The 14,277-nt window shown below is 33.7% G+C and overlaps 1 protein-coding gene and 1 long non-coding RNA gene across 2 annotated transcripts; one reads left to right on the top strand and one right to left on the bottom strand.

Moving 5' to 3' along the window:
- The first annotated feature begins 3,693 nt into the window (after positions 1-3,693).
- Positions 3,694-4,839, top strand: LOC141481246 (uncharacterized). The gene is made up of 3 exons (XR_012464825.1): positions 3,694-3,989; positions 4,053-4,145; positions 4,447-4,839. It is a non-coding gene; the product is annotated as an uncharacterized lncRNA (long non-coding RNA).
- Positions 4,840-5,810: 971 nt separating this feature from the next.
- LOC111503492 (uncharacterized) lies at positions 5,811-13,714 on the bottom strand. The gene is made up of 3 exons (XM_023157797.2): positions 13,556-13,714; positions 7,321-9,342; positions 5,811-5,944 (listed from the first exon to the last, which is right to left on the bottom strand). The coding sequence occupies exons 1-2, from the start codon at positions 13,647-13,649 to the stop codon at positions 7,322-7,324; spliced, it is 2,115 nt and encodes a 704-aa protein (XP_023013565.2). The 5' UTR covers positions 13,650-13,714; the 3' UTR covers positions 5,811-5,944; position 7,321.
- Between the last annotated feature and the right edge of the window lie 563 nt (positions 13,715-14,277).

Genomic DNA, 14,277 nt, shown 5'->3' on the forward strand with positions numbered 1-14,277 from the left:
CACCTGTTCATGAAGCTGCAGTTCCGTAAGAATGTATATTCTTTCCCTCCAACCGATTTCCTGGAGGCTTTGAAGTCTACTAGATACTCGTTAGGGCAACAAGAGGAGTGTTCCGAATTCTTGGGGTTCTTGTTGAATACTCTTCGTGAGCAAAACAATTGCAGAATCAATATTCCTGACCGCTCTGTATTGAATGATTCTGTACAGTCTATCTCGTCTTGTGTTTGTAAATCTTTTGCTGAAAAAATCCTCACTTGTTTACTTTGTGGTAAATGTTCAAGAAGTAGCTAAAACTATGTGAATTTCTGGAACTTCAACTAGCATTTCCTAATATGACTAACAACCTGTCCGTGCAAAGCTTATTGTTAAGTCATCTGAAAATGGAACTTTTAATAGATAATGCGCCAAACTAATCGACTATTATAAGAAAACAAGTATAGCTGAGGCACCAGTCAATCTAATAATATCACTGATGATCTTGAAACATGACTCAACCTCTGATGGAAGCACCAAACTCTTACGAAGGTTCGAAACAGATTAATACTTTAATCTAGCAGACCACTATTATAATCTTCATGCAGTCATTGTTCACTGTGGTTCTGGCGTTGAATCTGGTCATTGTTAAGCCTTGGTCAAAGACGAAACAGACTAGTTTAAGTTTGACGATAGTCGTGTCATCAAGTTTTCTGGCGATGCATTGAATTTAGTGAAGCCTCTGGAGACACCCTACATTTTGTTTTATGAGAGAGAGGATATTGGCAGATAAAGATTTTCAGATGATGTAGTGCTGCAGGTTTTTCCTGGTTTTCCTGCAGCTGAAAAAGCAAATGCGCCACTGGAATCAATGAAGTCGCCTCGGAGCGCCAATTAATTTTTGTTTTTGTGTTATAATTAATTTCATGATTTGTATTTTAGAACATCTCACATAAATGATACATAGTATTGGATGATAATATTGGATTGAGAAGAAAATGTTACCTATAGAAAATTGTGATGTCTGATGAAAAGTAAACTTCGACTCACATTTGAAAATACAGATTATTCAAAATCATCGTTTGAGAAAATTGTTGATAAATCACGATTTCAGTTAGTCAGTTTGAAATGAATCCGTAGACATCATTATTGTTAGGTAGGATGACACACATTTTGAATGCAACTATCTATTGAAATGAACTGAAGTAAATTTTGAAAACATTTTTTTAAATTGTGATACTTATATATCGTCTGAAAAAAAGTTGGTAGATTTCTTTCTGAGACGAGTGATGCACCACTATTGTGTACTAGGAACTAAAAATGTTACATTTTTACGAAAATTGTATCCTCTTTCGATGTCGTGTCCAGTTCAAAAGTTTAGACTAAGGGACTACTTACGTCCGCAGTGTATTTGTAGAAAGTTGCACACATTCGCCAAAATGGTATGGACTGAAAGGACTATTACAAGTGGCTTCCCCAAATTTTAGAAGCGATGACGATATTGAACAGTGTCAATTCATCTAAATCAAGGTTGCCGTCTAATTGGCCTTGACAAATTAATCCACTAGTTATCAACTGATCGATCTCGGTTAGTTGCTAAATACCTTAGCAAATAAACCAACTGTCAATAGAGTTGAGCTTTCGACTAGGCCAAGATGATGAACTAAAAAAATTATTTGTACATTGAAGACATATACCTCAAGGAATAACTTATTTCATTTGAATATTGTACTTGTAGCCAATAATGATTCGGAATGGCGTCTTAAAACTTAATGATATGATGAGGAGGCAAAAATTGCAAACGTAATGAACAAGTTAGTAGAGAAAGAAGTGTTTTCTTGTAAATATCTTAAAATTATTCGAGATATCTGATATCTGAAATTTGAAGAACAGGGAAACTCCTTAAAAACTACTGGATATCCCAGCTAGTCATATATATATAAAAATGGATGTTTGTTGGTTAATAAGTGATAAACTTCTACATCGCTCAACCGATCGTGATGAAACTTGACATGTATAAATAATTTTTCATAGAGAAGGTTTTTGCTATTAATCTTTCTGTAATTCGCCACTAGATGGCGATGTAGAACAATTTTTTGAAAGCATTGTTCTATAACGCTGCACACGCCTAAGTTCGTTGATTCTTATTCTGTCAAATTATTGGAACAGCAGCGATACAGCAACATAGTACTAGTAAATAATTATAATAACCTTGGATAAAATTCTTCGCCAGAAATAATTTAAAATTAAGATATTATTTAAGCGTTTAATGGCATTTATGTTGGATATTCCACGGCTTGACGGCCCGCAGTTTAACCATCACTTCAATAAAATAATTCAATTGTCCAGACAGATTGAAAATGGTAACAGCTACAGGCTTACATAATCCTAAAATTGTGAGATTTTTTTTTGAATGTATACAGTCTGGTCTTTCTACCCGTATGTTATGAAACCCTGATAATGCATTTTTTTTAGTCTATGAAAGGGGCAGGCCTACTTTCCTGAATGATTGATTTTCTTTGCCAAAATCGCCTCACTCCAAATTTTTTAATTTTCTCACTTATCATACCTAAGGCCCAGCCTTTTTTTGTAAAAGCTCAAAACATTTTTAAATATTTGCTAGTATCTTCCATTTGGTATAAGTTACTAGACGTGTACGTAAGTGTCCTATGAAGTAACTTCACAATTCTTAAGCACAATTGTTCACAACTCCCGGTAAACTAATCGTGAGTCAAACATAAACTATCGATTTGAATTTGAAAAAGGTAATCGGGTACAACTCACGAGTATATACAAAAAAAAAAACAAAAATGCAACCGTGACGCATCGATTTGTCAGACCGATTGAATTTTTTTCTAGCGCAGTGATTTTTATTTTGCGATAACTCCTGAGACACCTATTGATTTGAATCGTGTGGTGTAAAAAACAGGTATTTGATGGATGTAGCCTTTACAACGTGGTAGGAAATCATAATGAAGAAAAGAAAATTTAAATTTTCTTTAGAAAATTCAATTTTCTATAGAAAATTTCAATTCTCGTTTTCTTTACAGGTATTTATTTTCGCATTCGTCTAAATAGCTTTCCTATTAACATATCCCACACAGCACTAGATATTCATGGAATATTCCCTGTATATCATAAAACGAACGTATATATTCCAAATATTCATAGAATATTCTTGGAATATATACACGCCTTTAGAATATTCATAGAATATGCTTGAATGAATATGGCAGGATTATTCTCGAAAGAATGTGCATAGAATGTCTATAAATGGATTATTCTCCCTTGAATATTCTAAGAATATTGTCGATCGAATATACCATATGGTATATTCTTAGAATATATCCCCACGGTATATTTTGGAATATTCTATACAATGGAATTTGAATTATCTTATAATAACGTATTCAAATAATTCAATATTATTGAGAACACAAATATTTGACAACATTAATCGAATGCATAACCTAATGTATATAACCCTGATAGTGTTAACCAGTTTTTGAACTCAACGCGAAGATTCTGGATGAATTGCTCCAACAGCAACTGTTGGAAACGACAAAAAAAATTGAATGGGCCAATAAATGAACCAATTGCATCAATAAATTGGTTAATTCTCATCCTATTTGTCTTTTTGTATTTGAAATTATTCAATTACAAAGCGAAAAATCCTGGAAACAGAGAAATGGGGAAGTCAATAATTGGAGTAAACGTTTCTCATTGGTCAATTGAAGTGTAGCGCGAGACAGTCGAATAAGCTCTGTGAAAGCGGCTGTCCCTTAATGCATGGTACATTTGCGTTTGCGTTAAATTCGACATTTGATTCAACATGGCGGTTGACGTGGCAGGTTCGCGTGTGTAATGCATGGTGTGTTGGTGTTATTATCAAAGTATAATTCTGTCACGTTCAGTGTACCATTTATAATGTGGGGTTGTCCAATTTGCAGTACAGCGAATAGTTTGATTTTGGATCTTCAAACAGGAGAGTTGCATCTATTCAGTCTTCAAGAAAAGTAAGTAAAATGCAATAGTATCGATAGAAGTCAGGGTGATTAACCTACTATACCTCATTTTAGGTTCGAGGAGAGTTGGTGTGTGGGATTTGTTGGTTTGACTAAGTACATGTTTGAACTAGAGTGATTTCAGTTGTGTATCATCAATAGAGAAAAGTAAGTGAATGACACATTCTTTTGTATCATTTGTTTTCATAATTTTCATCACTCGTTTTCAAGATAGTATCAATTTGCCCAAAAGGAAACAGAGTGGTACCTGGTACAGGCAGGTGCGCCAAGGAACTGAAAACGTAATGATTACTTTTCAACAAGACAATGCAAGTTGCTCTCCAAGTCATAAAATGTTGTAAATGTTCATGAGTAACCTATGCGAAAAATATCTATTTGATTTTTATTCCAGTTTTATTGTGCCACTTTCAAATAGTGATAATGAACGTTAATGTACATTTTGTTCCAGGTATTACTATTGAAACACTGGCTGATGCATTGTTGGACAAATATGAGGAAAACTGTTCTGGTGAGCAAAGTTTGAATAACTTTAAGTAAGTTAAATTCATTGAAGAACCCATTATACCACTCATTTTGAATACTTCATTTGTGGGTTTATTTTTCTAAGTGAGAAACCTAACCTAACCTATTTCTTGATGTAATACACTTTTTCTTTTTCAATGAAATGATATATTTATTATTTTTTAATTAGTGCTGATGAATTCACAGAGTTGTTATTTTAGTATATTTTTAGTATACATTTGTTTGAGAGTAGGAACATCCTAATTTGAATACATTTCTAATATTTGTAATATGACAGTATTCAGGAATATTTTATTCAGTGAATAAATATTTTGAATTAGATTTTTTATTTTTAATATTGGTTGAAACGTCAAATATTTCAGTGTATATTGTTTTTAAAATATATTTGTTTATGAATATTATGTGTTTTATTACTTGTGTGAATTTTGTATCAAAATGCAATATAAACATGCCTAATAGCGGTTACTTGTCACATTCTTGGAATATTCCAAAAATTCCTAGAATATTCATAAAATATATTTAAAGAATATTCTATGGTGTTTCTCTATTGTATATTCCTACAATAAACTAAGAATATCCTGAATATTTTATGAATATTCCTCGGGTTCTATTCCTGGAATATTCTTAATAGAATATACCTTAGATATTCTAAGAATATTATAAGATATTCCAAGAATATTCCCAAGGAATATTCTTAAAATATATCAAAGGTTCGCCAGGAGCACTTCCAGGGAATATTCTCCAGAAGATATATATATCCATGGCATATTCATAGCATAATACAATATCCTTAAATGTATATTCATGAAATATACCTGGAATATCTATTGCTATGTGGGATTATATGTGATTAGTTTCAACATTGTAATGGGTAAGCTATCCTTAATGGAAATACATATGCCATCGCGGACCTTTTGGAACAACCTTTAATCAACAACCTTTAATATTATGTAATGAATTGTTTTGTTATACTCCAATGGTATTAGTAAGCATTTTCGATGACAGCTCGTAGGATAGCACCACCACCCTAACTTCTTACGGATAACATGTTCAGATTTCAACCAATTCACACAAAATATTAAAATTATATATGGAAACTTCTTTCTTGATTCAATCTGCCTGGAATTTCTTAGATTCGAGTCGCAGTTGATTGGAAGCTTCGAACGATTTTGAATGACTTCAGCCTTTTTTGAGGAAGGCAAAATTATGTAGGTATTGACTGATTTTTCTCAGTTTCTCTGTCCATCAATATTTCAGAAGAACAAGAAACCCGGTAAAAAACGAAAACACTTTTTACAAAATGTGTACCATTTACTTGCTAGATTTATACAGATAATATAATATAATCGCTAACTATTAAGAAATCACTCCAGTTGTCGTGCAGCGGTGTCAATTTTCCTGGTATTGTTCATTTTGCTTCCAGCCTGAAAATAGAATGGATTAAACTATATGACTAACATATTTGGAGTCTTAGTTGATATCGAAATATGAATATGTTCGAAGGTTTTTTGCTTTAAATGTATTACCAATAATATTGTACTTTGAATTGAATCCAGCAATTGAAAATAGGCTCACTACGCTCGTTAATACACCTTTCCAGTCAACTTCCAAAACATTCAGGCACAGAATCTTATTTTTGAATTGCAAAACATATACTCAGGCTACTTGTTCTTTGACAACGTTCTTGGTTCCATCGTGTTGAATTTGTTTATTTTGCGTAATAATGTTTTCATTTATTTTCATGTTTGTTTTCATATTTGTCTGTGTAAAATGTATAGAATATACACAATGCATTTATATCTATAGCATTTTGTATTTTGATGTATTTAAGCAATGGCAATCGTACTTTCGACGCAAAATTTTAACTTTATCGATTGATTGATTCATTGATTGATAAAAGACTAACAAAAGTCTCAATAGTATTCTTGTACACAAAAATTACCTGATTGTACAGATTTGAAAAATTAGGAAATAATCCACCTAAAAAATGGTATAAAACGGTATATATATAGTGTTCCATATATTCAGAAGAGAAAAGAGAAGCAACTATAACATTTGTTTTCACTAAACTTACTTTCTCTTGCAGTAATAAAGGTGTTCGAGAACCCACTACAGAATATCAAATTTCACCTTTCTAAGACAACATAGGCCCCACAATGAACTTTGGTTACCTCATTTTGAGTAAGATCAGAGGTTAATTCAAACCACCAACTGATGGCCACATAATAGAGCGACCCAAATCGATGATACTGTTGATTGCCTTTGATACCCAAAATAAATAAATGAGTTGAATTTTTATTGAAAAAAATGTGGATTGTTTGGCATTAAGATCTTACTCTGTTATTGGAGAAGTGAATTGGATTTGGGAAAAACGTTAACTTGAAGTGAAGATTATAAATGGATGAACGGATGAAATATGGAGAAGTTTTGAAGTATATCCTCAATTATTTATTAATCAATGAAATTGATGAAATGATGAAATGAAAAAAAAAACAGCACCCAAGTATTCTGGAACAACAACTAGGTCTATTGTTTCAATATAACGTTCAACCAAAAAAAACCTACATTTTTATCGTACCTATGCAAAGAATAAATAGATTTCTATTGATTGACTAAATATTCATTGGTAGTTTAATAAGTCAAGAAATCAATTCGAAACAGTGGAAAGAAAAAAAAGAGTTTTACTTTCAACAATTTTCATCAAAAAAGTCATTCGAGTGGAAATTTATTCAGCGTTGATAAATTATAGAATTTGCATCGAGAACTTGTTCTAAACTCAAAAAAAAATCTTGAAACTTACATTAGTGACCCCATCCCCAGCCACCGTGCCATCCAATACTACCACTGCCGCCATGGTGACCTCCAGCGCTAATACCTCCTGAACCTCCAGCATTACCTGAACCTCCAACATGTCCAGAACCTCCAGCATTTCCTGAACCTCCGGCACTACCTGAACCTCCAGCATTTCCTGAACCTCCTGCATTTCCTGAACCTCCGGCACTACCTGAACCTCCAGCATTTCCTGAACCTCCAGCATTTCCTGAACCTCCAGCATTACCTGAACCACCAGCATTTCCTGAACCTCCAGCATTACCTGAACCACCAGCATTTCCTGAACCTCCTGCACCACCTTTACCTCCGCCTCCAAATATTCCCCCAATAATTTCGCCGATAAATCCGCCTGAAGATTTGGTGGTTACTTCTGGTTTAGGAGTTGGAGCCAAACCCACTATTCCTTTGATGAACACCTGAAGGTCACTTTGCACCGAGGAAGATTTGACGAGAGTTGACAGATCATAAGACCCGTTACTCGATGTGCGAAGAGCTACAGACAAGCTCTGATAAATTTTTCCAAAAACTGGGAATACTCCTCCTAGTTTTTCTACGTCGAGGCGTCCTCCAACGATGCTCAAAATGGATTGAATGTTGATTCCATTCGTTATTCCTGAAATAATGCCACCAGAGGTTATAGTTACTTCGATTTTAATACCCAAACTTCTCAGAAGAGATATACCAACAGCGCTTCTCAGTTGTAGAACTAGGTAGAACAGCAGAGCGGGAATTGTCACTGCTATTCCGAATCCCACGATCACCGTTAGCTTCAGAAGAACCGAAATGACCAGTACCAGGGCATTTGTTACTGATCCGCCCACCAAGATTACGATGATTTCTGAAATGTTGACCTTGCCGTTGATGAATTTTCCCGCCTGCAAATTTCTTACCCAAGTAACGAATACTGTCAATTCTCCCGAAGAGGATGCTCCCGAAATTTCTACTAGTTTCGTTAGAGCTTCGATATAAAACTGGAAATCTATGCTCTCCTGAGAAGATCTAGAGGCAGCAAATTCCAAGAGGGTCTGTAAGAGCACTTCGAGTTTGATTTCCCCACGAATAAGAGCATTGATGTATAAAATAATTTTGAAGACTCCAGTCACTCCGGTCGAAACGTTACCTCCAAGTTGGACAATGAGAGCAAGAAGTTTATCGGTAGAGTTGAGAAGTCCAGCGAGAAGAGTGATTCTGCCTCTCGCAGCAATAGCGAAAAGGATGTTGATGAAGAGTTCCAGCCCGTTGGTTGCCCCGAATATCAAAGCTAAATCGAATTTAACTCTAGCTGCGATGAGTGTGGCTAAACCACCATTGATATTGCTGAACAAGACTCCGAGTCCTTCGAGAACTCCGCCTAACCAAACAAAGTCTCCGTGCAGCCTTATCAAGCCTTTTCCACCGGCGTCTAAGAAACCTTTCAAAGAACCTTTGATCAACGAGGAAATTGAAAGGCTTATTTTGACGAGGAGAGTCAATGAAGCCTTAATATTGCCTTGAATTTCAAGTCCGAACTCAAACGAAAAACTGATCAGTAACTTGATAAGTATATTCGAGATATCGCTTGATATATCGGAAAACTTGAATGTTTTTCCGATTTTCAGATCCAGGAATACTTGGAGTGACGTCAATTTCGAGAAGAAGATCTCAAATGTCGACTGCGAGCTAATCCAGCTGATTTTTGTCAGACCTCCAGCTATGTATACACCAGTTTGTGCTTTCAGATTCAATATAAACACAGCCCCAGTCGATCCATCGAAAATTCCTACCAAATTTGCATTTATGTCGATGACAAGCGCTACTTTGGCTGTTTCGTTGACTACACCAAGAAGTTGTGTCGTCTCGTTGAAAATAATTTGAAGATGTCCTTTGCCATCGTCTACATCGCAAGTGATTGTGCATTCTTCTGGTTGATTTGCCAAAGCGCGGTCTTCAAATGGTGATGCTAACTTTGCTGATCTAGGTTCGGGTGCAAAGCGTTTGACTCTTAAGAATTCTGAAAAAAAAAGAAAATATTTCAAGGATTGACGTGGCTTGTATTAATCTAACAAGTATTTATCTAACGAAGATTATAGATGAATATTCAGTTCTTGGTGATCAATGTCAAAGTTTCATTAATCGCAATTCAGTTATGGATGATTTCATTGCGAAACCATCGTATCCATGCACCAATACCAGACAGTTCCTGCAATAAACCTCATCAGTAGTATAGTCGAAGTATCTGATATAGTAATTCTTAAAGCTATCGGCGAACTCAAAGGCTGAAAAAAACAATACAAGGAAATAATGCCGCTACGAATTAGTCCACGTGGACTGAAGAATTGGCGGTTCGTATTGGATAATATTTACTAACCGAGTTTTATGATTGGCTGAAGAGTCATAAAATTAAATTTGGAGTCATGTTACGGTGACCAAGAGAATGTAGCGACCGCCGTTGTTCAGGAAATAAAATTTTAATTACTTAAAATTTTTGTTATCTGTTTAAAATGTGGCGTCCTTGGACAAGTACTAATAATAATAACGAGTGTGATAACAACGCAGACTTTTTCCTGCGTAGTGACTCCAATAGCGCTGGTGAACAATGCGAAAAAGAGATACCAGTGAATAAGATTCGGATACATTTGAATATTGAAACACAGAGAGTATGTTTCAATGTATATAAAAATCTACATATCAAGTTTGGTTTCGAGGAAAAAACTATTACAAGCAATATCAGATTTGACCACAATTCTTTTCTCAACTGTACTTAAAATAGTCAAAAACAAACCTTATGAAAGCAAGGCGCAATGCGATGTGGGATTACCAAAACCTTTAGATGTTCATCCAATAAAATCAGTAAGAAAACAATATACGACTGTTAAAAAACAATGAGATTCCTACAATTGATATCATAAGGAAGAAATTGAATACTTCCGGCCATAACGTGAGCTGCTGTGACAAAACTCTTCAGAATTGGATAAAGAAACTAGGATTTAGATTTTAAATAATAAATAAACGTCAAGCAGTTATGGAAAGCAGAAGAATAGTGGAATTGCGTAACAAATACTTAGAATAAATTACTAAATATAGACAAGAACAACGGCAAATTTTTTATATGGACGAAACTTGGTATGACACTCACGACACAGTTACGAAAGGATGGACTGATGGTTCGAGAATATGTACGCCTAACATGCCTGCAAAAAAAAAGGATCGCGACTAATCATTGTGCATTGCGGAGGAAATAAAGGATGGATTCCGAATTCTTTGAAATTATGTGGAAAAAACTTGAGGACTGCAATGTTGACTATCATAAGAACATGGAAGCTAATATTTTTGGGGAATGGTTTGAAAACACATTGGTTCCAAATTTGGATGCCAATAGTGTAATAGTTCTTGACACAATGATCATTCAGTCGATTACACCAAAATTCTCCATTTTAACCAAATTCAAATAAAAAGAAATTTCTGGAGATGGTTGAAATTAAAATTAAAGAAAACTATATCAACAAAAAGACAGACATTGAAAACCTCAGCAAAAGTTATTCATTTTTTTATCAAAAAAAAACCTGAATACATCCTGTAATATTTAAACAATATAAATCACCATGATAAGATCAGATCAAATGATGGTGGTTAACAAAATGTACAGTAACTGCTACAGATTCATTTAAATAAATAAAAAGAATAAACTACTGAGAAGAGTCCAAGAATATTTATATATTAATTAGGTTTGTAGAACATGTCAGAATTTCATTCTAGCAAATTCTACAGAAACTTCTCGATATTCCTGTCCACTACATGTGTGTTACATAATTCTCAAGACCCCTAGATTTGACAAGGTGTACCTACCTACTAGTTATATACAGGGCGTATTTCTGATGATGACTTTGAATTACGATGTTTCCTTGTCATAGTTTGTGGAAAAGTAGTAAAAAAATGGACGCATATATTTCTTAATTTTCTTCGTTTTTAACCGAGTGTCAAAGTTTCAATGAAAAATTAATGACAAAGATTTGAGAAGCGCTTGAGAAATTAAGTCAGCTCTACTTTCGATGTAATTAGCATATTGGCAAAATTGAAGAAAAATGAATGCATTTTTGCTTTCCATTTCATGGCTGAAGAATGTAAAATGATAGTATGTTCATCTTTTTGTCAAAAACCTAGTACTTGTGATGCACTGTTTGGAACCTTTGGTGAAGTAATGAATATTACTGGAGTTTTTTTCTCAACACCAAACAGTTATTTTAACGCCTCAACACGTGTTTCGATCACCAAGTGATCATCTTCAAAAGGAACTGTTTAATCTTCCTCTTGAAAATGATCGAAACACGTACCGAGGTGTTAAAATAACGGTTTTGGTGTTGGGAGAGAAAAAACTGCAGTAATATTAAAAACCCTAGTACAAAAAATAAGTGACCAGAAGGTATTTTTTCAATCAATGGACTGACTATAAATACTCTTTTACCGTGAAACTGAAGAGTGTTAGATGGATCAAAGACGTACCTAAAAAATTCTCCAACGGGTTGTTTTTCTAAAATTCATGGAATTGAGAGAAGTCTAAAAAAGTTACGGAAATTTTCTGAAAAAATACAACTATTCTTCATCGAATTCTCACAAACGAGTGACAATATCAAGAAAAAACATAAGGAAGTTATTAAACCCAACTATAGATATTTACAAAAAAAACTGGTAATGCTTTTTTTTAAATATACTTTTGAAAAATTTGACCAATAATACAAGACAATTTGAGAAATCTGGTTCTTCGTCAGCGAAGACTAGTTGCTAGTAGAAATGTTTGAAAAATTATTAGGAATATTTTTGTTGTACTAAATCAAAAGAATTTTTTTTTTCGAAATATTGAAAGCATTTAAAATGTCTAAAGAATCAGTTCTTCATTTTCGTACAGGAAATGGTTAGGAAACTGCTTAAGAAACTGCTAAATAATTTCGTCAATGTGAAAGAAACTGAACTGAAATCGGGAAATATTGAAAATACTTATAGGCCATTCATGTAGGTTCCAAGAAGATTAATCAAAAATCATTACAATTTTACCATTATTATATAAAGTTTAGGAAGTTGTTATTGAAAATGAAGGTTGTGAATAACCACAATTTCCACAACAAGTGGAACTAGTGACAGTTTGAAAATTCGTATAAAATTGAGTTTGTTAAAAGAACTATTCGGTATAAGCTCGCTTCATTGTAGTATTCACATAATTAGTTTCTAATGGCAGGTCTAAGGAAATTTGAAATGATAAATTTAAATCATTCTCAATTGATTCACGTTTAGGTTTAGTACTTACATGTGAAAAATCACCATTTTTGTGACTTTTCAAGTTCTACAACTTTTACATATATTCCCTTCCACACACTGGCTTATTCTCAAACTACGACCTATAGGGGGATGCAGGAAACTATGATTGCATAGATAATCACAATTTTTTGACTAGTAAAACCCTGGTTCTTTTTACAAAATCAGCATAGAAAAATTGTATTTGACGGCAGACATATGTCTGCCGTCTGCAAGATTATAACAATTAAATCAGGATATTGAAAGAGTTTATACATTATTTGTAAATACAGAAAATTTCAGTAAAATCTGAAAGTGTGAATATCGAAAAATCTCAAGAGACCCTTTTTGTTCATACCAAGAATTTTGTGAAAAAGTATCAGTTAATCTAGCAGTTGACCGAGTTGAATAATTTTTCAACTTGAAAGAGTAGTTGTAGTATTAACATTAGACGAGCCATAGAGTGGCTTGCCATTTTTTTATATAGTGCAGCATAACGAAAACCTTTTATGGTAACAGAGCTTATATACAGTTCATGTAGTAATCATTTCGAAAATGCACATTAGGTTTTCAATTGCTTCCAAAAACACCATTAAAAAAGTAGTATATTTTCATTATGTCAATAAATGTCCCATTTTTTTTCATGGCCATGTTTCATGTCATTTTCAACGGATTTTTAAATTCGCTTGACAAATTTTCAAAAAAAAGCTTTTTCTGTAACTTGTTGAAATAATAATTCCTTCTGTTCCACACTGAGAATATTTACTGGATGCAATCAAATCCTTTGTATTTTCTTTTCAGAAAGAGACATTTATGAAGTGAGTTAAAAACAATTTATTTCAAAATATGTTTTTTCATGAATATTTTTCTACTAGAAGATTGCTTCTTTTTTTTTGAATTTATAATTTTAAGTCAAGTTACTTATAGTAAAAACTTACCATGACCCAAAGTACTGCCGAGTAAGGCACACAGCAAAATCGCTGTGACTTGCTGAGTCTTCATTTTCGATTTTGAACTAATTTTTCCAATCATTTTTTCGCTTTTATACGCCGATTCGAAAATCTATAGCATTTCACTTATTCGTGAAAATTCCTCGGTAGCTGGCATTTCTGAATAAATTTGATTCGCATTAGATTTAATCTACAGTGAGAATTTAGAAAATGTTTCTACTTAAAAAATAATTTCCCTCAAAACAATTTTTGTAATGCATTCGTTAGAGTCAGATAAGACAATAATTTTTCATATACAGTGCACTTGTGTTTTCATGTTCTGTTTCAAATCAGTCCAAGAAAATGGATTTGCAATTCTTAAAGTGTGGTACCGGGTTCTCAATTATGTAATGGCAATGTAGATAAAATGTCGTCAACTGACGAAAACTGGAAAGATACAACTCACGAAGAGAGTCGAGAGAATAAGTGATAGTAAGTTTCAAAATTGGTAACAATTTTTGGTGAAGAAAGGTTTTCGACTTTCTACCTCTCCATCTTCATAGAAAAAATGTAAAAAGCCAAAAATTATTCGTGCATCGCACTCTTCAAAAGTGCATAATTCTCGGACACCATCAAAGCTGGTGTTCCCCAGAGATCTATTTCGTTCCAACCCTCTTTTTATTGCATATCAACGACTTATTGGAAAAAAATATATTGCTTTGCTGATGACA

This window comes from Leptinotarsa decemlineata, unplaced genomic scaffold, assembly GCF_025532065.1.
Source record: "Leptinotarsa decemlineata unplaced genomic scaffold, Ldec_3_MD MMD2_tig00000133_RagTag_RagTag, whole genome shotgun sequence".
NCBI classification, from domain to species: domain Eukaryota; kingdom Metazoa; phylum Arthropoda; class Insecta; order Coleoptera; family Chrysomelidae; genus Leptinotarsa; species Leptinotarsa decemlineata.

What these genes read in the sequence shown, in the direction of transcription:
- LOC111503492 (XM_023157797.2), bottom strand. Translation starts at nt 13,649, where the DNA reads ATGATTGGAAAAATTAGTTCAAAATCGAAAATGAAGACTCAGCAAGTC. An exon ending in CGGCAGTACTTTGGGTCATG is followed by an intron (nt 9,343 to 13,555) that starts GTAAGTTTTTAC and finishes TTTTTTTTTCAG; the next exon opens with AATTCTTAAGAGTCAAACGC.